The sequence below is a fragment of the Geotrypetes seraphini genome, chromosome 6, assembly GCF_902459505.1.
Source record: "Geotrypetes seraphini chromosome 6, aGeoSer1.1, whole genome shotgun sequence".
Classification (NCBI taxonomy): Eukaryota; Metazoa; Chordata; class Amphibia; order Gymnophiona; family Dermophiidae; genus Geotrypetes; species Geotrypetes seraphini.
Window position 1 is genome coordinate 226,357,314 of NC_047089.1, and position 26,630 is coordinate 226,383,943.

The window sequence follows — 26,630 nt, forward strand, 5'->3', positions numbered from 1 at the left end:
GTATATATCTAATCATGACCAGCAGGTGGAGACTGAAAACAAAACTTTGGGACAGTATATACTATCCTCCCTTCTCTATTTCCCTCAGTCTGCCGAATAGCCAAGCAGAACCAAGAACTGGAAAACAGAAAGAAAACAATACTCCGAACAGGAGTAACAAATAACATACCCAAATGCTGTTGGAAAATGCAGAGGAGAAATACCCGAAGGAAAATGTCCCCACAGCTCGCCAGCTAAGCCAGCCGAGCCACAGCCGCTGTTCTTTAATTCTCCCCGGCCCTAGAAAAATACTAGAACCCGCAGCAAAAAACAAAAACTGCCCGCGAAACAGCCCCAACAACAACAACAACAGACAGGGTGGGGACCTCTACTGGTCTGGAGAAGCTAAAAGAAAGTAAATTAGCAGGTAAGAACCTAATTTCTCCTTCTTTAGCACTCTCCAGACCAGTAGAGGTTAATCTTTACGAATGGGACGTACCAAAGCAGTCCCTCTCACGGGCGGGACCCCCGAAGGGCCGATACCAGAACACGCTCACCGAACACCGCGTCCCGACGCGCCTGAACATCTACCCGATAATGTCTAACAAATGAATGCAAGGAGGACCAAACCGCAGCCTTACAAATATCCACCGGAGGCACGAGCGACGACTCAGCCCAAGAAGCCGCCTGACCCCGAGTAGAATGAGCCTTGAGAAACTCCGGAACCGGCTTCTGACTCAGAAGATAAGCGGAAGCAATCGTCTCCTTGATCCAGCGCGCAATAGTAGCCTTAGAAGCGCCAGCCCCCCGACGAGGACCCGCCAGAAGGACAAAGAGATGCTCGGAGCTCCGAAAGTCCCGGGTCCGCTGCACATAAGCGCGGAGGACCCGACCGACATCCAACTTGCGCAGCTGCCGTTGCTCAGAAGAGCCCTCCCGACTACCCAAGACCGGGAGGACCACCGATTGATTGACATGAAAAGGAGACACAACTTTCGGCAGAAAAGAAGGAACAGGCCGCAAAACAACCCGCTCCCTCGAAAATTCCAAGAAGGGAGCCCTACAAGAGAAAGCCTGTAGCTCAGAAACCCGCCTAGCAGAAGTAATGGCCACCAAAAAGACCGACTTCAGCTTAAGGTCCTTCAAAGAACAGCCATCCAACGGCTCGAACGGCGGGCGCACCAAAACCGAGAGAACCAGATTGAGATCCCAAGAGGGAATCGAGGGCCGAATGGGAGGCCTGAGCAACTTGGCCGCCCGAAGAAAGCGAATTACATCAGGAATGGCTGACAAACGCTGACCTGTCACCAGCCCCCGAAAAGCCGACAGTGTCGCCAGTTGAACCCGGAGAGAAGACCAAGCCAGGCCTCTATCCAGGCCATCCTGCAAGAACTCTAGAATGTTAGGCAGGGAAGCGCGAAAAGAGACCACTCCCCACGCCCGGCACCATTCCTCAAAAAGACGCCAAACCCGCACATAAGCCCGAGAGGTAGAAAGCCTCCGGGACCCCTAAAGTGTAGAGATCACCTTATCTGAATATCCCTTCTTACTAAGGCGGCCCCTTTCAAGAGCCAAGCCGTAAGACAAAAGGGAGACGGGTCGAACATGGGAATGGGACCCTGCGTCAGAAGATCGCCCACGAGAGGCAGAGGAAGAGGATCCGCCACCAGATGCCTCACCAGATCCGCATACCACGGACGACGAGGCCAATCCGGAGCCACCAAAACCACCAGCCCCGGATGGCGAACAATGCGAAGCAGTACTCTGCCCACTAATGGCCAAGGAGGGAACACATACAACAGCCCCTCCGTTGGCCACGGTTGGACCAGAGCATCCAGACCCTCGGCCAGACCGTCCCTGCGACGACTGAAGAAGCGGGGCACTTTGGCGTTGCCACTTGTGGCCATCAGATCCATCAGCGGCTGCCCCCAAGCCTGCACTATCAACTGAAACGCCACGGTGCCGAGACACCACTCTCCTGGATCCAAGAAGTGACGACTGAGGAAGTCCGCCTGAACATTTTCTACCCCGGCAATGTGAGAGGCCGAGAGGTCCAGAAGATGTGACTCCGCCCAAACCATGAGCTGAGCCGCCTCCTGCGCCACCTGAGTGCTCTTGGTGCCCCCCTGACGATTGACATAAGCCACCGCTGTGGCAATGTCCGACAGGACTCTGACCGACTTGCCCAACAAAAGGGAGTGGAAAGCCAACAGCGCCAGCCGGACCGCTCTGGTCTCCAACACGTTGATCGACCAGGAGGCCTCCTCCGCGGACCAGGTACCCTGAGCTGAGTGACCTAAACACTGAGTCCCCCAACCCAGGAGACTCGCATCCGTAAGGAGCACCGTCCACTGCGGAAGATCCAGACCCACCCCCTGAACTAGGTGAGGGGTGCGGAGCCACCAACGCAGACTGCAGCGCGCCAAGCCTCGCAGGGGAACCGGAACATCCATCCCGTGCCTCTGGGGAGACCACCTCCGGAGCAGGGCATACTGAAGAGGACGCATGTGGGCCCATGCCCACCTCACTACGTCCAGGGACGCCGCCATCGACCCCAAGACCTGGAGGAAATCTCGCGCCCGAGGACACTGGGACGCCAAAAGCAGGCGAATCTGAGATTGCAATTTGCTCACCCGGGCCTCTGGGAGGAAGACCTTCCCCAAGGAGGTGTCGAACAGCACCCCAAGGTACTCCAGACGCTGAGCCGGGACCAACCGGCTCTTGGAAAGGCTGACCACCCAGCCCAGCGACCGGAGAAACTCCACCACCCGAGCCGTAACCCGGGAGCTTTCCTGCAACGACTTTGCCCGAATTAACCAGTCGTCCAGGTAGGGGTGTACCAGGATGCCCTCCAACCGCAAGGCTGCCGCGACGACCACCATCACCTTGGTGAACGTCCGGGGAGCCGTGGCCAGCCCAAAGGGAAGCGCACAGAACTGATAGTGCTGACCCAAGATCGCAAAGCGCAGGAAACGCTGATGAGAGGCCTGAATGGGAACATGCAAGTAGGCCTCCGTCAGATCGAGAGAAGTGAGAAACTCCCCCGGCTGAACCGCCAGAATGACCGACCGCAGAGTTTCCTTACGGAAAGAGGGAATCTTGAGAGCCCTGTTGACCCCTTGCAAATCGAGGATGGGCCGAAAGGTCCCCTCCTTCTTGGGCACCACAAAGTAAATGGAGTACCTGCCCGTGCCCCACTCCGGCGGGGGCACTGGCACAACTGCCCTGAGATCTAGCAAGCGCTGAAGGGTCTGGCGAAAAGCCTGCGTCTTCCCAGGATTCTGACATGGAGAAGCGAGGAAAAAATCCGGCAGAGAGCGGGCGAACTCCAGGGCATAACCGTCCCGCACCACCTCCAGGACCCACTGATCGGACGTGATCTCGGCCCATTTGGGGAAAAAGTCGCGCAGCCGGGCCCCCACCGGAACCAAAGGGGGCGCCGGCAAGGCGTCATTGTGCAGGACGGGAAGTGAGGGAACCGGCGGAGGGATTCCCTGCCCCCCGACGGGCCCCCCAAAAGGGCTGCATGCGCTGGAAGAACCGACCCCGGGAAAACCCCGGAGACTGGAAAGAAGCAGCCCCACGCCCAGAGCGATACTTGCAAAATTCCCGCAAACGCCCCCGGGCCGCACCACCCCGAGACGCAGGGCGGGCACGGTCCTCCGGCAGACGGGGCACTTTCAAGTCCGACAGAGTCTGAATCAACTTATCCAATTCCTCCCCAAATAAAAACGACCCCCGAAAGGGAAATTTAGTAAGCTTAGCTTTGAACGCAGCATCCGCCGCCCAAGCGCGCAGCCACAAAACACGCCTTGCAGCCACGCCAAAAGCCATAGACTTAGCCGAGATCCGCACCAAGTCATATAGAGCATCTGAGAGGAATGAGGCAGCCATCTCAATCTTCGCTACCTCCTGATCCACCAGAGACCAGTCATCAGACTCCCGATCCAAGACACGCTCCGCCCACCGAAACACGGCGCGAGCGACCAGTCCCCCACAAATAGCCGCCTGGACCCCAAAGGCCGAAACCTGAAAATTTTGCTTAAGCAAGTTCTCCAACTTGCGCTCCTCGGAGTCCCGCAAGGCAGAACCGCCCTCAACAGGCACGGTATGCGGCTTGGAAATTGCCGAGACCACCGCATCAACGACTGGCGAAGCTAACGTAGCCCGATCCCCTTCTGGAATGGGATACAGGCGAGCCATGCTGCGCGCCAGCCGAAACGGCGTCTCCGGCGTTTTCCACTGCTCTAGAATAATATCCCGAATATCCTGATGCATAGGAAAAGAGCGGGAAACGGAACGGATCCCCCGTAACAGAGGGTCCCCCACACGCGGAGTCTCCGGCGGCGCGTCCTCAAAACGCAAAACCGAAGAAACCTGTTGAATCAGGTCCGGCAGCTCATCTCGCTGAAAAAGGCGCACCACGGACGCCTCTTCACCGGAGAACGGGAAACCCGACAACCCGCCGCCAGCTTCCGTCCCCTCCAGAGGGTCCTGGAATTCCTCAGAAGGGTCCAGGTCCTCCTCCAGACCGACACGTTCCTCCGACCACAAATCCTCGTCCCACGAAACCTGCGGACGCTTGGACAAGGGAGGCGGCGGAGGGGACGCTACACCAGACGAGAGGCAAAGCCGCAGGGAGCGCAGAGGAAACCCCACCCCCCGAAACCCCCTGGGCGCAACCGGGACCCCCAGCCGCCTGAAAATAGGCTCTGCATAAAGAAAAAAAGAAATCAGGAGAAAAAACCCCCGAGGGTCCCAAGGGACTCCCTGCCACAGCAGGGGACCCAGCAGAAACCTGCCCCTGCATAGACAAAACAGGGGGAAGGTCACCTGAGGTGGAAGACAAAATGGAGGGGCCAGACAGAGAAGATGGCGACTTTCCCGCCAAAAAAGCTCCCTCCATAGCCTGTAGCGGCTGAGAGACCTGAACAGTCTCAGCCGCTAAAGCAGGCAAGCCGGCATCAGCTGTCAAAAAATCAGCTGAGAGGGAATCCTCAAAAACCCGACCGTCGGCAGTTCGGGGAATCCCTCCGTGGGCGGATGGAGAAGATCGGGCTTCTCCACTGCTCCCTGCCGACTCGCGAAGCACCATCGGCGGGGAGCTCTGGGCGCCTGCAGCCGCTGCCGACGGAGCTCCTCCACCGCACCGGCCTGAACACCGCTTGCACAGGCCGGCCACGAGTGCCTCGCGTCTGGAGCACAATGAGCACTTTTTCCCTTTAGAAGTGCTCATTGCTCCATACGCGACCTAGCTGTAAAAAAAAAAAGTGCCGGTTAGTTGAAAAAATACAGTAAAATACAGTTTTCTTAAAGGGAAACAACCCTCCAGACCAGCACTACCTCAGGATTTTTTTTTTTTTTTACAGAACAGACTCCACAGGCTCTCGTAGCAATATGCCTTGCTTGATTTAGGGGGCAAGGCTTACTGCTGAGGCTCCTCTAAAAAAATGTGGGGAGGTGGAGGAAGTGGGGGGAGGGACCCCGCTCGAGACCCGCCGGGTTTGACACTGGACGAACCCCCAAACAGGGTCCGCCCAAGCTCCGTCCGGCCAAAAACAGGGACAATAAACCCCCTAAACAAATTCCAACAGCCCTACCAAGGGAGATGGGTACAGATCACATCAACACCTGCTGGAGACTGAAAGAAGACTGAGGGAAATAGAGAAGGGAGGATAGTATATACTGTCCCAAAGTTTTGTTTTCAGTCTCCACCTGCTGGTCATGATTAGATATATACCCATTCGTAAAGATTAACCTCTACTGGTCTGGAGAGTGCTAAAGAAATACAAACCACTAACTCACTCACTCCAGAGATAGAAGCAACTCAGCTCCATGGAAAGAATGAAACTGCAGGTCCTAAGTGGCTCAGGCAGGTGGAAAGGCACTCACACATGCACAATGAGGACCTGCCAAAGGCTTCTAGAAACTGCAGAACACTGAGCAATGTTCAACTAGTGGCTCTATCGGGGACCCACTTGTGAGAATATAGTATCCCGTTTGTCCTTAGAGAAGAGTCCCATGACCCATCTCCATCATCATCTTCTCTCCAAACTTAAGAAAGCAGAAAGAGCAAAAGTAGAGAACCCAAAAAACAAAAATATACAAATATGAAGAAAAAAAATTTTGAATTTAGCTCTCGCCTTTTTAGTAGTAAATTTAAGATGAATTATAGTAAGGTAAATAAAAGCACAGCTCCTAAAAAATTCTCTTTCCCCATTACATAAGTGTTAAAAGATCATCTCTTTCTGGGATATAATCTTCAGTTATATGCTGTTTGTTTTTTGGTGCAGCTGTCCTTTCATGCCCTCGAGTACTGATTATATCCTCGGGGAGTACTGCATATTGGCTTTCCATTCATTAAAGAGGCAGCTCAGTCTAGCCCTTTGTGTGAAGGGAGTTGTTAACCCTGACTGCTTAGCTTTTCTGATGCATCTGTCAGTATGTGTTTATAGAAAACATATACAGTATGAACAAAGAACCTCCTACCCAGCCTGATTTTCAGGATATCCTCAACGAACTTGCATGAGAGAGATTATTGCCAATTAAGTGCTTGTTAACACCAATAATTGATCATTTATAGGCTACGGAGGCACTGCATACTAGTGCTGCCCGATTTCCGATTCAAATCGATTCACTTCTTCAAGTGAATCAATTTGATTTAATGAATTTGGTTTAATGATTTGGTGACTGACCCTCCTCCCCGTACCTTCCTAAAGCAGAAGCGGCAGCGCTGCTTCTTGCTGGCCTGCCGCTTCTGCTTTAGAGGGTGAGGGGGGAGGGTCAGTTGGGAAGAGCTGCAAAAATGCTGGTTCTACCTTGTTCCATGCTTTGGCGCTCTTTCCTGCATCCTCTGGCTCCCCCCCTGGCATCCCACTCTTACCACAGCCTGCAGAGAGGATTGCCAGTGCTCTACACGATCCTTGTAGGCTGCCATAGTCCTCAGACGCACGTTCCCTCTGACGTGGTCCCGACCCTCCTCTGACGTCAGGCGCAGGATTGTGTCAGAGGGAACGTGCTTCTGAGGACTGTGGCAGCCTACAAGGATCGCATAGATCACCGGAGATCTTCTCTGCAGGCTGCAGTAAGTGTGGGAGGCCCGGGGGAAGCCGGAGGACCTGCAAAGAAAGGGGGCAGGCCAGGCCTTCGGGGGAGGAGAGCCCTGGTCTAGAAGTACACAGAGGGAGGGAAAGGAGAAGGGGCATTGCTGGACAGGGGGGAGGTAAAAGGAAGGGAGAAGAGGTATTGCTGGGCCTGACAGAAAGGGATGGAAAAAGAAAGGTGCTACACACTGGAGGGGAGGATGAGATGGTGCATGGGGAGAGAGTGTGTTGGGTTGGAGGGTGGGAAGGAGGGTTGCCACTCGAGGGAAAAGGCAAGGACAGAGAGAAAAAGCGTGCAGGAGGCAGAAAGTATTGGACTCATGGAGAGGGCGAGATGGATGGGGAGGCAGAAAGGAGGGAAGAAGAAATCTTACACTGGGGAAGGATGAAAGGGTAGTTGAGAAAAGGAGAGATGGTGGATCTGGGGATGGCGGGGTACATCGCTGCAGCTGCATGGAGACTTTCGGGGGAGGGAAGGGAAACGGAAGGGGATGACAGAGATGGAAGATGGAGAAAGAAGGATTTAAGAAAGAGAGGAAAAGTCTTTTTTTATTTTGTTTACACCACAGCACTAGTGTGGGTAGGAGAGGACAAAGGGGGTGAAGAGGCTATACACATCCCCCTCCCCATTCGCGGTGTCTCCACTCGTGATTTTTTTGGGGGGAGGGGGGGAAAAACCCATATTTTTGCCTTCCCCCCCGGCATCCCGGCCTTACCTGGTGGTCTAGCGCAGTGTTTTTCAACCTTTTTTGGGCAAAGGCACACTTGTTTCATGAAAAAAATCACGAGGCACACCACCATTAGAAAATGTTAAAAAATTTAACTCTCTGCCTATATTGATTATATATAAAGTAATTCTCTTGAATAGGAATCAAATAAACACAAAGAAAGTATTTTATAATTACTTTATTATGAAATATTAAGTAAACAGAATAGTGAAAAATTATAAAATACTTTATTCAGTGCGAAACCTGAGCCTGTTTGGCTGAACACAAAGCTGATATTCTGGCTGGAATCGAAGAAAGACACACACGTAGCTCTTCGTCAACAGCTCTCAGTCTCTCTCTGTATTTGGTTTTTATAGCATACAAAAATAGACAAATATACCCTCCATCCTTTTTATTAAACCACAATAGCAGTTTTTAGCGCAGGGAGCTGCGCTGAATGTCCAGCGCTGCTCTTGACACTCATAGGCTCCCTGCGCTAAAAACCACTATTGCGGTTTAGTAAAAGGTGACCATATTGTAAAATATAGACAGCAGATATAAATTCAGAACTGTGCATAGTAAGTGAAGGGAAGTTTTCATCTCTGGGAATTTACCCAGTTAACTATTAAGTTATTTGGGCAAATTCCTTTGAAAACTGTGATAATACTGCCTCCACTTTGCTAAATTTAAAATAAAATCATTTTTCCTACCTTGTCTGGTGATTTCTGGTTGCACTTTCTTCTTCTGACTGTGCATCCAATCTTTCTTCCCTTCTATCAGCCTGTATGCTTTCTCTCCTCCACACCTCATTCCCTCCCCCAACTTTTTCTTCCTCTCTCCCTGACCTTTCTTTCTTTCTTTCTTTTTTCTGTTTCTCTTCTTTCCTTCTGTTTCCCTGCCTGCCCCCTTTCTTTCTTTCTCCCTGCCGTTCCCCAAGCCACTGCCACTGCCGCTGCCATCGGGGAACAGGACCCACCAATGGATAACAGGCCCCAAAGCCGACTCCGACGCATGCTCTCCCTGACGTCAATTCTGCAATTGGAGAGGAAGTTCCGCCCAGCCAGGCAGCGATTGGCTGGCCCGAACTTCCTCTCTGCCTGCAGAATTGACGTCGGGGAGAAGAAGACTTATCGGCTCGATAGATTAGATCGCCAAGACAAAGTGAGTCCTGGGTGATCGACTCACTTTGCCTTGGCGAGCTACTGGCGCCCCTGCCTCGGGCCCCCTGTCAGCTCCGGGCCCGGCGGCCCTGCGGCACACCAGGCAACATCTCGCGGCACACTAGTGTGCCGCGGAACAGCGGTTGAAAAACACTGGTCTAGCGGGCTTTCGGGGCAGGAGCGATCTTCCTACGCTCCTGCCCCGTGCAGATCGCTCACAGGAAATGGCTGTCTTGAGTTCCCGTAGTCTCTTGAGACTACAACGGGAACTCCCTACAGCCATTTCCTATTGGTGATCTAAACGTGGCAGGAGCGTAGGAAGATCGCTCCTGCCCCGAAAGCCCATTAGACCACCAGGTAAGGCTGAGATGCCGGGGGGAGGCAGGGGTGGGTCAGAGCCGGATATTCGTGGTATTTTCCTATTTGTGGTCTGGCTCTGCCCCTATCCCCCGCGAATAATGAGGGAGATGTGTAAAATAAACCCACCAGGATGTTTGAAAAAACACACCCACTTGGGCAGTAAAATCGGATTGAAAACTCGATTCAATAGGCTGAATCGAATCAAAATTTTTTTTCCCTGAATCAGGCAGCACTTCATACTCAAGTCTCCCAGATCGGTGCATAAACTACTCAATCTAAGCACTAACAATTACTGGTGTCAACAAGCATTTAATTGGCAATAATTAGGAGTTAAGCACTGCTCTCCCTAGGCCCTATTTTGTAACATACTTGTTTAAATTTCATAGTGGGCAGCTCAAAAGGGAGTATGGCCATGGGAGGGTCAGGGTGCTCCTAGAAATTGAGAACAGTGTTATAAAGTACTTGTACTTGTACATTTAACTGCTATTGTTTGTTTTGTTAATACCAAGCATCATTTTGTTTTGTATGAAGAAATATGGTCAATGATGTTTTTATTATAATGTTTTATATCTGTTGTTTGTATATTCATTGTGTGTGCAATATTGTAATTTATTGTATGTGTAATACTGTAATTTATTATGTGTAATATTGTTGTTTGTTTATTTGTGTGTAATATTGTAATTTATTGTGTGTGCAATACTGTAATTTATTGTGTGTAATATTGTTGTTTGTATATTTATTGTGTGTAATATTGTAATTTATTGTGTATAATACTGTAATTTATTATGTGTAATTGTTGTTTGTATATTTATTGTGTGTGTAATATTGTAATTTATTGTGTGTGTAATACTATAATCTGCCATGTTAAAGGCAAGTTATTAATAATAAACTTTTACATCAGATTTTAGCAGGTGCCAAGTGCTCATGGCCAAAGTTAAAGCACGAGAAGCCCATAAGCCAGTATTCTATAAGAGATACTCTGCACAGATCTTAACAATGCCTAATTTTGGACACCATTACTGAATCTGGCCCCGTATGAATAACTCATCGCAGATATCCTGAAAACCAGACATGGCTCGAGAATTCCTGCCCTAGAGTACTTTATGATTTACCTTTCTTCCTCTTTTTGCCTTTGCTCCGCTTCTCTCTCCTTCCGTTTTTGTTCTTCTCTTTTTTGTTCAAGCTCTTGAAGTTTCTGTCTTTCCAGCTGACGTTTCTTAATTGAAGCATCACTCAGGTGTTTTGTAGAGTCAAAAGAAACCTTTATGTGACAAATCAAAGAAACAGAGGTAACCCATAAACTAATTCGTATTTTGACTTGTAATACTTTGGGGTGGATTGCATTCTAAAGCAGTGGGTCTCAAGCCTAAAGAATCATTTACCCAATCTGGTTTCCAAGAGATTCTCCAAGCTTGCTTAGATGCCTCCATATTTTTACTTTTATTTGAAAAACCACCCCTTAAAAAGTCTAAGCAGTTTACTTAATACTAAGGGCCTCTTCTATTAAACTGCGCTAGCAGTTTCTAGCACGGGGAGCTGCGCTATGAGCATCGGGAGCAGTGTGGGCCATTCAGCACGGCTCTCTGCGCTAAAAACTGCTAGTGCAGTTTAATAGAAGAGGGGGTAAGTGTTTGGAAGGGAAAAAAATATACACAAGACTCAAAGAGAGGGGAAGGAAAATGAAGGGAACATAAAGACCTACAGTAGATTACAATATTGATGTAAACTGTACAAAAAAAGAGAAACAAAAGGGATAAGTGAAAACAAAATCAAAAAAATTCTGACTCTAGCAAAGCAAGTCACAAAGCCCAGAAAGAATTGTCAGCATGGGGAGGTGTTTAGTCAAGGCGAATTCTGAAGCAAGAAGGGGAAAAAAAAAAAAAAAAAATCGCTAGTAGGTTATGCTACTGCGGCCAAATTGATCTTCGCAAAACGCAAATTTGATCATGTTTCCCCACTTCTGTCCAAACTCCACTGGCTCCCAGTAATTTCCAGGATTCATTTTAAATGCGCCTACCTAGCTTTTAAGATCCTACACGGCATCCTCCCTCCCCTAATCCCACTATCTTGGAACTCCTAGAGTCCTGACACCACCAGGCCCACCCAAAAACTTAAACTATCCTTCCCCTCACTAAAAGGTATCCTCTCTGTGGGAAAATCCCTCTTCTTCAGAATCACAGGGCTTTGGAATAATAAGAACATAAGAAGTTGCCTCTACTGGGTCAGACCAGAGGTCCATCGCGCCCAGCGGTCCGCTCCCGCGGCAGCCCATCAGGTCTATGACCTGTGAAGTTCCTGACATTTCTATAACCTACCTCTGCTTCTATCTGTACCCCTCAATCCCCTTATCCTTTAGGAACCTATCTAAACCTTCCTTGAACCCCTGCACTGTGCTCTGGCCTATCACAACCTCCGGAAGCGCATTCCATGTGTCCACCACCCTCTGGGTAAAAAAGAACTTCCTAGCATTTGTTCTAAACCTGTCCCTTTTCAATTTCTCCGAGTGACCCCTAGTACTTGTGGTTCCCCATAGTCTGAAGAATCTGTCCCTGTCTACCTTCTCTATGCCCTTCAGGATTTTGAAGGTTTCTATCATGTCTCCTCTAAGTCTCCTCTTCTCTAGGGAGAACAGCCCCAGCATTTTTAATCTGTCAGCGTATGAAAAGTTTTCCATACCTTTTATCAGTTTAGTCGCTCTTCTCTGGACCCCCTCAAGCATCGCCACGTTCTTCCTGAGGTATGGCGACCAGTACTGGACACAGTACTCCAGGTGCGGGCGCACCATTGCACGATACAGCGGTATGATAACTTCCTTCGTCCTGGTTGTGATACCCTTTTTAATGATACCCAACATTCTGTTCGCTTCCTTTGAGGCTATCGCACACTGTGCCGATGCTTTCAATGTTGTGTCCACCATCACCCCCAGGTCTCTTTCAAGGTTGCTCACCCCTAGCAATGATCCCCCCATTTTATAGCTGAACATCGGGTTCTTTTTCCCTACATGCATGACCTTGCATTTCTCTATGTTAAAACTCATTTGCCACTTTTTTGCCCACTCTTCCAGCCTCATTAGGTCCCTTTGTAGGTCTTCGCAGTCTTCCGTGGTTCTAACCCTGCTGCAGAGTTTGGTGTCATCAGCAAATTTAATCTTATTGCCCCACTACAGAATCAGGGCTCCTTCCAACTATTCCGTAAGCACCTGAAAACTAGGCTTTTCACAAAAATGTGATGTTCTCCTCCCCCCTGTACTCAACCTCCAAACCCATTATGCTGTTCCTTCCTATATTAAGCTCCACTACCTACATTTCCCAAGCATAAGAATCCAATAATCTAAACACCCAGTAAGACTAGTGTGGCCCACTGTACAAACACCCAGCCTATGAAAGTTAGGTCAAAGCAAGGCAAGCTGAACCAAAGGCCAAACATCTACCTAGGATGTTCAGAAACAGGGCTGTGGGGGTCAGTACACCAAACCTTCCACTCAACTCTTTTATTTTTCCTGTCCAACTTTGATTCCAACTACTACCGATATTAGGCTTTACATTTTTTGTTCTGGTTCTAAAGTACTGGTAAATATAGGTTATATTCATTAGTACTTTAGATTCAGGACAAAGATGTAAATAAAGTATAAAATAATAAATTTATATTTTTGTTGACACCACCCAAAATTGCTTCCAGCTCTAAATCCATAGTCCCGCTGGAAAACCATAAAAAGGCTTACAAAAGGCAAGAGGTGTAAGAACAGAAAAGATTAAACACACAGTACATCACTGATTGCTTGAAAAGTCTACATCTATTAAAAGATAAAAATGCTATAGATACTAATGCTTTATCCATAATTCATGATAAAGCATCCATTCCTTACCTTTATATTGCAAGCCATTGCTTTTCCATCTTCTCCTTTATACATCAGCTTCATCCCTCGTAAGGCATTCATAGCCTTCATAAATCCTACATATTCAGTGTACTGAACATAAGCCTCAAAGTTCAAATGACCACCAAAACTAAACGTGTGAAAGTTTCTGCCAGTCATTTCTTCCCTATACGGGTCCAACATCGGTATGTCCACGTTCCGTATTTCCCCAAAGGTGTTAAAAACTTTGATAAGGACTTCTTCACTTGGTTTTTCTGAACCCGAATCCTTTGCAGCAAACCATTTGCAGGGTAGCCCTTCTAAATAAATGGTGTCTGGCCTTTCTCCTGGCAGTGACTCATTCATGTCTTTTGCATCACGAAAAAAGGAATCCCAGTCATGCCGAGTAGGGAAATCTATTTTATACTCGGCGGCTCGGACTTTTAAGATGTCCGAGAAACCACTGAGCTTTATTGTTTTTCCATCGAGAGCAGTTAAGAAAGCTTTAACCAAGCTCTTGTTTTCCACTTCTCCTTCAAAGCGGATGAAGTCCATAGTGCTCTTGGAAATTCTTAGGGTAGAAAACTGATGATTCTGTACCATACTTTTCAATCTTTCCATCACTTCCCAGTTAGAGATGGACTTCCCTGGTTGCTTTAGCTGTGGAAGTGCAACACTAATAGTCATTTTTGTAATGGGTTTTAGGTATAAACTGTATGATGGGCAGAGTTCCATAGCTTCTGATGTATCATGAACTATTGTAGCTGCTGCCATATCCAAAGTGGCACCTTAAAAATGAAAAAGTAAAATTATATAAAACATACAATCTATAGAATTTCAGAAAAAAGTGCCTCATTTCTGTCTATCCAAAGTAAACATGTAAAAAGCCATACACATCTACATAAATTGGTTCTAAATATGTCCAAGACAATAGCATACTATATCCCAGGAGATAAGGCACCACCGCAATTAATTCTGTCTTTAAATAACTATAGTATAAAACTAGTAAATAGTTTCAGGTATTTGGGGATTATACTCGATTGTCATCTGAATTTTGAGGAACAGGTTTCATCCGTGGCTGCTAAAGGTTTTGCGGCACTAAGACAGCTTAGAGCCATTCAAGATTTTTTGGGATGAGAAAGCACTGCATACGTTAATTTGTGCTTTTATATTATCCAAGTTAGATTATGGTAATTTACCCCCTCTTTTACAAAGGTGTGCTAAGCTTTTTAGCACACGCTAAATATTAGTGTGTGCTAAACACGCGCTAAATGCTAATGCGTGCATGTTATCCTATGGACACGTTAGCGGTTTCCGCACGCATTGATTTAGTGATCACTAAATCTGCGCAGCGCGCTTTTGTAAAAGAGGGCCTTAGTATATGTAGGTAGAGCGCTTACAAACAGTGCAAAATGCTGCGATTCGATTGTTAGGCCATGCATATATTCGTGATCATGTGACACCTTTGTATTTAAAATTCCATTGGTTACCAATGGAATTTAGGATCAAATTTAAGATCTTGATGCTGGCACATAGAGCAATATTTCAATTATAATAATAATTTTATTCTTATATACCGCCATACCCAGCGAGTTCTAGGCGGTTTACATCAGTTAGATTAGGATCCGCGTTGACAGCAGATTTACAGCAATTTATCAGCTATATGACAATTTTAACCGAACTTGATAGAGGAGGGAGGGAGATTGGGGGGGGGTCGAGAAAGGAGCAGCTATCGTGGAGGAGGGTAAGAGCAAGGGGCAAATTGGGAGGGCAAAGAGTATTGAAGATTGGGGGTTCCTTAGGGGTCATGTTCGCTAAAAAGGTAAGTTTTAAGTGATTTTCTGAAGCCAAGGTAAGTGGGGGCCTCGAGAATCATTTGGGCAAGCCATGAGTTCAGCTTGGCTGCTTGGAAGGCGAAGGTTTTGTCTAGGAATCTTTTGAGGTGACAAAGTTTTAGCGAGGGGAAGGCAAACAGCTGAATTCTACGGGATTTCTTGTTTGTGTAGTACCGGTTAAAATGAGGATTGATGTAACTTGGAGAAGAACCATTTACCGATTTGTAGCAGAAGCAAGCGAATTTAAAAATAATTCTAGATTCAAATGGCAGCCAGTGAAGTTGGTGGTAAAAGGGGGGTGACGTGTTCCCATTTCTTTAGGCCGAAGATGAGACGCACAGTGGTATTTTGGATTATTTTTAGTCTCCTGGTAGTTTTCTTCGTGGCATTAAGGTAAATGATGTTGCAGTAGTCAAGAATGCTGAGGATGGAAGATTGTACAAGTAGGCGGAATGAAGTGTCGTCGAAGTATTTTTTTATGGTGCGTAGCTTCCAGAGTACGGAGAAGCTTTTCCTGACCATGAGGTCAGTGTGGTTTTCTAAGGATAAGTTTTTGTCAAGTGTGACTCCCAGAATTTTTAGGGTGGGTTCGATATCTTCATATCTTTATAATTTGGTGTTATTTTATGTCCTAAGGCGTTTATTAACGATCTTTGAATGACAATAGGGTAGTTGCTCCCCATATCTCAAAGGCACATTTTGCTTCAACTAGAGAGTGTGGGTTTTTTTTTAATCTAGTTCCACAGCTATGGAATAATTTGCCCATAGAATGAGAAAAAAGAATCATATATACATTTTAAAAGACATTTAAAAGCACATTTTTTTCAATTGGCTTTTTCAAATTGAAGAAATGAGCTTGGGACTGTAACCTGTATCTATGTAGTGATTGATTTTTTAAGAAAATTTTCAGTTTATATGTATTAGTTGTGGTTTACTATTGATATTTTGATTGTTATAGAATTTTATGAATTAAAAAAATATTTTGCTTTTATTCTTTCCTTTTCTATTTTTGAATGGAGTTCTTTTCTTAATGAATGTGAAATATATACTGTACACTGCTTGGATCCTTTTTGGCTGTCATGCGGTATATAAAGTTTTTAATAAACATAAACAAAGCATTATCAACTCAAGATCTCAATGTCTGGTCTACCATAACAGACTGGGGGAAAAACACTAATATTCAGCAGGATATCCAGAAGAAAAACTAACCCATTTGTTCAACATTTTTTTAATAAGAATATACAAAGGAGTAGATATGCCTGAAATCTCCAACGAGTAAGGCAAAGAAGGAATATCACCCTGGAAAATTCAAATAAGAAAAATATGACATCTTTGCTAAGCATCTAGGAAAGAAAAATTATAAAAATATGTTCTGCAGGGATAGAAAAACTTGAAAAACTCAAGACTCCAGCCAAATATTTGTATGTGCTGAAGTATGGCTAATTTCTTTAGATTTTTAGATATTTTTTTAGCTCCGAACTCTCCCAATCTGGAGCCATTGAGCTTCACTGTCTGGGGCAGAAGAAAGGCCCTGCCATGGCTGGCCAGAAGCTGCCTGCTTACCAGCGCCTTCCTCTGCTCACCAGCTGCCACTACATCTTCAGGTGAGAGAGGGAGGGGGGTTGTCAGGACTGGTTCCGCTGCCTTGGGGAGAGAGACTGGTGACTGCCACGATGCTTCAGGAGCTGGAGAGAGGAGAAGTTATTGGGTCAGGAGCAACACTTTGGACTTTGTCTTAGGAGACAATTTTTTTTGCCAGTTGATTGAATGCCGGTTAGCTGAGATTCTACTATACTAAAATTTACATATGAGTTGACCTGAAGAAATCTGACACTGCCTGTCAGCTATATAAGCTTTTTATTGGATTGAAGCTCTTCTAATGTGCTTTAGACTCAGTGGACCCTTTGAGGTCCTATTTTTGGGGGGTACATTACCCTCACACCTGGTATTATTAAAGTTAGTATATGCCAAAAAGTCAGCTTTATACACTTAAGATGTACTGTACATTCATAATTGTCATATTGCTTTCATTATGGTTTTCTACATCCATATACAGTATATTAATTTCTATGGAAATTCATCATGCCATTTTCAATCAGCATGACATTCAACTACCAATCTACACTTTCAGACACTCTTCCACTGGCCCTGCCCCCTTAATACCCTCTGCCTCCCTTTACGATTGCATAATTCACAAATTTGAATTGTAAAACCAGTTTCATTATCCGTTTATACTAGGACTGAAGATTTAGCTTGATTTCAGGAATTTTTTGTGGGTATTTCTTTTAAAAAAAAATCTTACATATTTATCACAATTAATTGCTAATGCACAGCATGATTAATCACGATTAAAATTTTTTATCTTCCTGCAGCCTTACTTACCTTCATTATATACTCGACATGTTTTACTTAATAAGCATTACAATCGCTATCTTTTTGGGAAATAAGGAACACGGAAGGAGGACTTAGGGGTTTTCACTATACTGTGGCAAGTGCCAGTATATGCTTATTGCGAGATGTGCTCAGGCACCTGAAGTCATTTTTAAATCTGAGCATACAAACCATGCACTAAAAGAGCTCTGAAGGAAAATATTTAAAAAAGTCCTAAGATTCTACCTCTGTCATACACAGTAACAAAAGAACATAAGAACGCCCATACTGAGTTTATTTATTTATTTACGGTAATTCATTTTCTATCCCGTTCGCCTCAAAGAGCTCAAAACGGATTACAGATTAAATGTTCAGATCAATTTCCTGTTTCTGTGACCACTCCAGGTCACAAGCAGCTGGCAGAAACCCAGAAAGGGGATGGGATTTGATATGCCACCTTTCTGTGGTTACAAACAAAGCAGTTCACATGGTATATACAGGTATGTACAGTAAAACCTTGGATTGCAAATAACTTGGTTTGCAAGTGTTTTGCAAGACAAGCAAAACATTTGATTAAATTTTAACTTGATATACAAGCAATGTCTTACAATACAAGTGCATACAGTATACATACATCACAACTGAGCCAATGGTTCTTCTCTCTCTGACACTGCATAAGTGTGGTGACTTTACAGTCTACGGCCCAGAAATATCAAAGAAGAGACAAGTTAATCTAATCATGTATTTTTTAATAAGTATAACTTATGGGCAGACTAGATGGACCGTTCAGGTCCTTATCTGCCATCATTTACTATGACTTCTAATCAAGCAAAGTCTTGCAATACGAGTACATACTGTATACATGCGTCACATCATCACAACTGAGCTGATGGTTCTCTCTCTGATGCTGCAGGAGTGTAGTGACTGTTCTAAATGAGCGAGGTCTTGCAATACAAGTACGTATTTTGGGTTCTAGAACAAATCGTCTGTGTTTCCATTATTTCCTATGGGGAAATTTGCTTTGATATATGAGTGCTTTGGATTACAAGCATGCTTCTGGGACAATTATGCTCGCAAACCAAGGTTTTACTGTATTTTGTACCTGGGGCAATGAAAGGTTAAGTGACTTGGCCAGAGTCACAAGGAGCTGCAGTGGGAATCGTACCCAGTTCCTCAGGCCACACTGCACACACCATTAGGCAACTACTGCACTCCACAACAGTGGCCCTATTGTTAGTTTCTTCCAGGAATGCCTCAATATGAGTAATTAAACCCAAAGGTTTCTGTCTGGAAGTTACACTATAGCAGCGGTCTCAAACACGCGGTCCATGGGCCGCAAGCGGCTCCCCAGGGACTATTTTGCAGCCCGTGATCTGTCCTCTCCACAAATTTTCCGATTATGGAGAGACAATCGTGTACAGACCGCGACTGCTGTAATTGGACTTGCAGAAGTCTCTCTGGAGGGAATGTCGGCAAATGGCTCACGGCTCGCCTAAAGCAGGGGTCTCCAATCTGCTTCCCTTCCAGTCTCACTGCCCTCCCCCCAGCCACCGAAATCGGGGAACAGGCCAGCGCCGAAGTCTTAGCTCTCCCTGCTTATCTTCCCCAGCTCGGAGCCGACCAATTCTCGCCACCCGACGTCAATTCTAACGTCGGGGAGAAAGTTCTGGGCCAGCCAATCGCTGCCTGGCTGGCCCGGAACTTCCTCTCTGATGTTAGAATTGACGTCAGTTGGCGAGAATTGGTCGGCCCCGCACTGGGGAAGATAAGCAGGGAGAGCTAAAACCTCGGCGCTGGCCTGTTCCCCGATTGCGGCGGTGTCAGCCTGTTCCCCAATGGTGGTGGCTTGGGGGAGGGCAGGGAGACAGAAAGAAAGAAGAGACGGGACACAGACAGAAAGGGGCATGGAGAGAGAAAGACAGAAAGAAAGGGCGGGCATGGAGAAAGAATAAAAGAAAGAAAGGGGGCACGGAGAGAGAGAGAAAGACAGACATATATAGAAAGGGGGCATGGAGAGAGAGAGAGAAAAAAAGAAGGGGGCAGGGTGAAAGAAATAAAAAGTTGGGGGAGGGCAGGAGACCAGACCAGGGGGAAGGAAGGAAGGAGGGAGGGAGAGAGAGAAAGGAAAGAAAGAGATGTCAGACCATGGAAATAGGGACGGAAGAAGAGAGAGATAGAAGGGAAGGTAAGACGGAGAGAAAAACAGTCAAAGGACAAGAAGGCCCTGGAAACATAGTTAAAAGCACAGAAAAATAAAGTCACCAGTCAACAAAGGTATGGAAAATGATTTTATTTTCAATATAGTGATTGAAATGTGTCAGTTTTGAGAAAGGAAAGATATTAAACTTTAAACGTGAGGGCTGCAGAAAAAATAGGGTACTTGGAGGGCCGCAGAAAAAATAGTTAATGACAATTTTGCATAAGATAAAACTCTTTATAGTTTATAAATCTTTCCTTTAACTGTTAAAGGAAAGATTTATAAACTATAAAGAGTTTTACCTCATGCAAAGTTCTCATTTCTTTAATAAGACAACCATTTTTCTGCGGCCCTCCAAGTACCTACAAATCCAAAATGTGGCCCCACTAAGGGTTTGAGTTTGAGACCACTGCACTATAGCCTCCCAGTCTCTTCAATAAGTCCATTACCTAAAGGATCCTACAGAAGGGGACTTAAAGCACACTAGCCAGTCAGATTTTCAAGAGCTAGATCATGCATATTCATCAAAGGACTCCTGAAACCTGATTACTGATTAGGCATGTACTCAAAATGTCTGTTCAAGACCATGTGCCCTGTGCCACGTAGTCATTGCAATGAGCTCGCCAAACAAGACTTGCATCTGTTGCATTGGGAAACTGAAGACTCTCTCCTCGAAGCAGACTGCACACTTGTGGCCCCCATGTCATGATGATTCTTGTTTGAGACATATAACACAAATGAAAGTTGAAATTCTACAGGTGTGGAGACCATCAACTAAGCAGAGAAGATTGAAAGGGTCTCATATGGAGCTTAAGCCCACAAAAACTGATCTTTGGTGCTGCCATTAACCCCAGGACTTGAACACAGTCCTACAGCTGAGAAGCTTCTTGATTCAACAGCAAGGTGGCCAAACAGGTTGAAAAGGTGACAGCGAAAGCTAGAAGGTTGCTAGGAGGCATAGGGAGAGGTATGGCCAGTAGGAAAAAGGAGGTATTGATGCCCTTGTATAAGACTTTGCTGAGACCGCATTTAGAATATTGTATACAATTCTGGAGAACACACCTTCAAAAAGATATAAAAAGGATGGAGTCCGCCAGAGGAAGGCTACTAAAATGGTGCATGGTCTTTGTCATAAGGCGTATGGGGACAGACTTAAAGATCTCAATATGTATACTTTGGAGGAAAGGCGGAAGAGGGGAGGTATGAGATGTTTAAATACCTATGTGGAATAAATGAGCGTGAGACAAGTCTCTTTCATTTGAAAGGAAGCTCTAGAATAAGAGGGCATAGGATGAAATTAAGGGGTAATAGGCTCAGGAGTAATCTAAGGAAATACTTTTTTACAGAAAGGGTGGTAGATGCATGGAACAGTCTCCTAGATGAAGTGGTGGAGATAGAGGAAGCGATAATGGTTACTGCGAATGGGCACACTGGATGGGCCATTTGGCCTTTATCTACCATCATGTTTCTATGATTTATGACTGCATCTTCATATATCAGTTTTGGGAAGAAGATTTTCTCCACTCTGTGTTAAACCTGCCTCAAAATACTCCCGATTCTGAGAGGAAACTAGACCTCTCGCAATGGTTGCTCATCCATCCTAGAGACTACAGTAGGAGGAAAAGGACCAGTCCATAAAGTTATGATCAAAAAATAAAATATGAACTTCAATTGTCAACCAATGTAGTTGAATTAAAAATGGAGTAATTCTCTCCCCTATCACAAATCTGTCTATAATATTTTGTAAAACCTCACATCTAATATCCAGCACTTATTCTACCGACTTCTCATCTACACATGGGCATTCGTTCACATTTTTCTCTCCATCTTTACCCACATATAAGAGGCTTTGAGGCTGTGGCAAGGACCAGTATTTCTCTCACATTAACTGCACAACAGGATAAATTTTATAAAACTATTTTATGCATTAAAAGGACTTTCGTTGTCTGTATGTGGATATGGTATGGATGGTGAGGTGTGGTTGTTGGGGGTGTATGAATGTTTGGGGGGGTTGGGGAGTTTTGGAATTTGGGTAGGGGCGGTGGTTCTCCACTGCTTTTGGGGGGCAGGTTGGTATTTGTTCTCTGGATGTTGGAGAGTATAAAAATACAGCTTCGCTCCTTTGCTATTTGGGGTTGGGGGGCATGAGAGATGTACTTACTGTATGGAAATACTTTTTATGCTGTTCTAGATGTTGTGTCTCGATGTACCTGGTTCTTCACCTCTAGTTTATGTATTGTATTTTGGGTTTGGTGGGGTTTTCTTTATCATCAATAAAAATGATTTGAACTAAAAGGACTTTCATAAAATTATCCCGAGGTTACTCGCATAAAAGTACAAATGGTTATTAGAAAGTTTAGACTTTTATATAACCTACCTATAGGGCAGAGTTTGGACAAAGCACATAGTTTATAAAATACATATATGGACATTCTTTGTACGTCAACATATAAAAATGTTCATGGCTTCTATCTAGCTGCAATTTATGCTGGGTCTTTACATATGGCCACCCAGAGGATAACAGGTCACCTATTCACTAACCCTACAGTAATGTTCTACCATAATTGCATGTTAAAGGCAAAATTTACCAAACAGAAGCAAAATCTTCATGGTTAGTGCCAGATTTACCTATAAGCTAAATAAGCTACAGCTTATGATCTCACAAAAGTTCAACCTTTTTTTTTGAGGGGGGCTCTGAAAATGTTATGTGGCTTTTATCAAACATGTAAATGTTCAAGAGGTGAAGTTACTTTCATATGTATTGTGTTTAGGGTTTATGACATGGTGTTACTTATTAACAAGGGGCCTCAGCAAGTCTAAATCTGGCACTGTTCATAGTAAAATATGGAGATGAAAGTATTTCTAGCATATGGGGAGAAACAGCCAAATTAACACAACAAATAAAAGATGTAGTTAACTGCTTCTGTGTTACGTGACATGTGATAATATCAACTTCCTTGTCATCACCAGCAAATGAATCCAGAGACTAGTGGGATTACATCTACCAACCACTAGTCTCTAGATTCATCTGCTGTGACTAGAGGAAAGAAAATTAACAAGTAGGACATAATTTTCCCTTACTGCTGCATAGAAATTCCAAGTACAATGTTTCACACGATTTATCATGCAGAGTCAGTTTTTGCTATACATTTTAACATACATTAAAAAACCATGTTAAACCCCCACTGCAGCTTAGTAAACTGGACCCTAAAAGAATGAGGCAATGGCAAGCTAGTTTGGTCTGATGATTATGCTTAAGTGCTAGAATACCTTTTAGTTCTCAGCACAAGCATCACAGTTACCAGGTAAGGCACAATGGCAGTGTAGCCCTTCTGACTAAAGAATGACACAGGGAAAATAATCTGTCCCCGTCACTACCCCGTCACCAGACCACCGTCCCCTTCAACGCCCCGTCCCTGTAGCATCCATCCTTCACTCTCGCCACTTCACTGCCCTTCAGCACCCCTCACGCAGTCCAAGCATCTCCCTCCCCCTTACTTTCTCGGCGCATTTTAAGATTTCAGAGTACTTGATGAAAGCCGCCAGAGCCTATGTGCATCGTGTGCGTGTGTGGGCGGACGTTGCGTCAGAGGAGAAGCTTCTGCCCACACACGCATGCGATGCACGTATGCTCCGGCGGCTTTCAACCAGTATTCTGAAACCTTAAAACGTGCCGCAAAGGTAAGAGGGAGGGAGGGAGATAGATTCGTAGGAAGGAGGGAGAGGGCCATGCATGTTCCCTCCCTTAACTGCGGGGACAAGCCTATTCACCGCTTCATGGGGCGGTGGATGGCCTTGTCCCCGCACCTGCGGTGAGCACCTTTCCCCCCTCCACCATTTTGGCAGGTTACCCGCGGCTACTCACGGCTAGCCGCAGGTAACATCCACTGTGTCATTCTCTACTTCTGACCACCAGAAATATTTCCAAAATCTGGATCAGTGACTTGGTTACTTGGATGACCCAACAAAGAAAAACGATGGTGCTAAGCTAAAATGTCCTTAAATTTTTACGAATGCAACCTTATCTTAGTGATTTTGAAATTCGTACGATCAGTTCTGGAAGAGGTTTTCTTTCGTGCCTCAACTTTAGATCAGTCTCCACTTCCCTTTGAGCCTACCGTAGGTCAAGGTATAACATCCTAAAGGCATTCTTTTCTGAAAGACCACTTACAAGGCCACAACTACTTATTTTTAAATTATTTTTGCATTTTTTTCTACCTTTTTCTAACTTCCATAGCCTTCTCATCTCTGATATTGCCTTTTACATCTCTACTGATCCCAGCCCAAGCAGTTCATGAGGGTAACAGCTGGGATGCAAATTTGTCATGTCTTCAATTACTCCGATGTACTAAATATCTCTTTCCCTACTGTTACGGATTAACAACCCTCTTCCAATATTCCCATTATCCCATAACAAAAATAGACCCGGAACATAACTGTTTTATTTTTATTTTTTCTATTTTTCTGTGCACTATGAGATTCATTACCATTTTGTAATTTGGCTTAAAATTGTGGCTTATTATCTCGCATATAAAGAGGAATACGCTTCGCAAGTGGGGTTGAGCTAACCAGGCCCTGGCCCAACTTTTCTGCCTCTCTCCCTTGCGCTGTACCAAAAAAGCTGCTGAATAGACATGGCACTTCACAGGTACCTTCGAGACTGCGTCCGCCAAACCAGCGTTGGCAAGTGAGCGGTTTCCCCTCCGAATTAGGCTCTTCTTTTTCACCTCGCTGCCGTTGACAGGCAACCACGGCGGCCCCCTGCCCTCGCTCTCCGATTCCTCATTCGGCTCCCACGACTACCGGGGGAGAAAGAGGAACGCATGCGCACCAAAACGGAAAGGTCACAGCTCCTAGAACAACGGCCGCCACTTCCGGTTCCGTGTGCCCAATTCGATCGGCTGTTCAGACTTTTTTTTTTTTTTAACGCCAAGCCTCATTCTGGTGCTCCAATAGTCTATTTCAGGTTGTTTTCCAAGCCTCATTCTAGCGCTGTAATGGCTCTCTATGCGTTCCAAGCCTCGCGGTGAATCGCCGCCAACTTCTTTCTGCAGCGCCTTTCACAGGGCATTGTGGTGATTGCTTTCGCTTGACAATGATGTTTTTTGTCTCAACCCTATAGCTCCTGTTTCTATTTTCTTGTCATTCTTCCCCCCTGCATATGCTTCGGTCTTCTTTTGGTCACTTTAACAAAAGTGCCCCTCCCCTTAAAAAAGCAATCAAATAAAATGTTGGGAATTATCAGAAAATGTCTCGAACACTTTGTTCCATGCCACTAAATAAAACACAGGCTAATGTAGCAGGTATTTAATTCTTGCTTTAAAAAAACACACCAAAACGTAATATTTAAAAGCAAGTCTAATTAGAAAATGAGATTTGTAGATTTGTATTGCATATATATCTAAGCAGTTTACAGTTAATAGTGATCAGGTAGGTATTATAACATTCTCATCTTTGTTTTCCATCCCTTTCCCGTTAATTCCTAACATTCTATTTGATTTCTTAGCCGCTGCTGCATACTGAGTTGAGGGTTTCAACATATCCTCAACCATGACACCTAGATCCTTTTCCTGAGTGCTTTTTAAAAAAAATAAATAAATAAATTTGAATATTTACAATATCCAGTAATACAAAGGAAAAAAAGGTGATCTCATAAGCAATACATTATTCAATCCTACACAATTCCTTTTAAAGCCCACATAAATGAGGAGACATAATACATTTTCACAAAAACAAAATTTATAAGAAAAGATAAAGAAAGTACTTCTCGACTCACTCACGTGAGTCTGAAACCTTTCCTTACTTTAAAGGGATTCTTATTTCCTCATAGACTCAGCTCTGAAACTTAAAAGAAAAAATTAATTCATTTCTGTTCTCGAGTAATTAAGAATTGTTGTAGTTGAATGGGATCCCAAAAAACATATTCAATGTCTTGTACATGACATTTACATGGAAATTTTAGGTAAAAAGATGCCTCTAGAGCCAAAACTCTTAACTGTTAATCTCAAAAACTCTTTCCTCCTTAGTTGAGTAGCTCTAGAGACATCAGGAAAAATTCTAACCAAGTCTCCACAGAATTTTGTTAATCTATTTTTGAAATAAAGTTTCATTATTAACATCTTATCTATCTCACTCATGCATGTTATCACCAGAGTTGACCGACTTTGAATCACATCCTGGCTATCCTCTAAGAATTCAGTCAAATTAATTTCGGTTGTGACCAAATGGTCAACCTCCTGGACAGATTCTATTCTATTCTTTTTCGAGGAACATAATAGAAATTATTAATTGGGAAATTCTCCGCATTGGGCAATCCCAGTACTTCTTTAAGATATTTCCTTAATAAAATTTCAGATGATAATAAATGGGTTACTGGGAAATTGACCAAGCGGAGATTCCTCGCTCTATACATATTTTCCATTAATTCCATTTTGGAATGTATCAAAGTAGAATCTTTAACAGTAGATACTGAGACAGCTTGAAGAGTATTACACTATGCTTCCGTCATATTTAAACGTCTATCCAAACAACTCAAATTGTTATCCACATTCACTAATTTATGAGAAACAGCTTGTGAAAAATCCACAGTTTGTTTCATCGTTGACCTGAGAAACCCTTCAACTCTAGAAATACCTAACCACAAATCTTTAAGGGTAATATCTTGTGTTTCTGCCGTTGGTGGTTGTTCCTCCATTACACCTGAAAAATCAAGAACCATGGGGTGGAAGGAGACGTACATAGATGGATCAGGAATTGGTTGGTGGGCAGGAAACAGAGGGTAGGAGTGAAGGGCCACTACTCGGACTGGAGGAGGGTCACAAGTGGTGTTTCACAGGGGTCGGTGCTTGGACCACTGTTAATCAATGTATTTATAAACGATCTAGAAACAGGGACAAAGAGCGAAGTAATAAAATTTGCAGATGACACCAAGATATTTAATGGGGCTAGGACTAAAGAGGACTGCGAAGATTTACAAAGGGACCTGAACAAACTAGGGGAGTGGGCGACGAGATGGCAGATGAAGTTCAATGTAGAGAAATGTAAAGTCTTACACATAGGAAACAGA

General features: G+C 44.9%; 1 protein-coding gene across 2 annotated transcripts in view; it reads right to left on the reverse strand.

Moving 5' to 3' along the window:
- Positions 1-24,479, reverse strand: part of AKAP17A (A-kinase anchoring protein 17A) — a 42,522-nt gene extending 18,043 nt beyond the window's left edge. Inside the window, exons 1-4 of one of the 2 annotated variants that reach the window (XM_033949593.1) lie at positions 24,217-24,479; positions 16,561-16,682; positions 13,175-13,950; positions 10,422-10,570 (exon numbers count right to left, since the gene is read on the reverse strand). In XM_033949593.1, the coding sequence (XP_033805484.1) occupies positions 10,422-10,570; positions 13,175-13,936 (911 nt within the window). In that variant the 5' untranslated portion in view covers positions 13,937-13,950; positions 16,561-16,682; positions 24,217-24,479. The remainder of the gene's footprint in view (positions 1-10,421; positions 10,571-13,174; positions 13,951-16,560; positions 16,683-24,216) is intronic. The other variant, XM_033949592.1, reaches the window with a different exon arrangement.
- Positions 24,480-26,630: the final 2,151 nt, after the last annotated feature.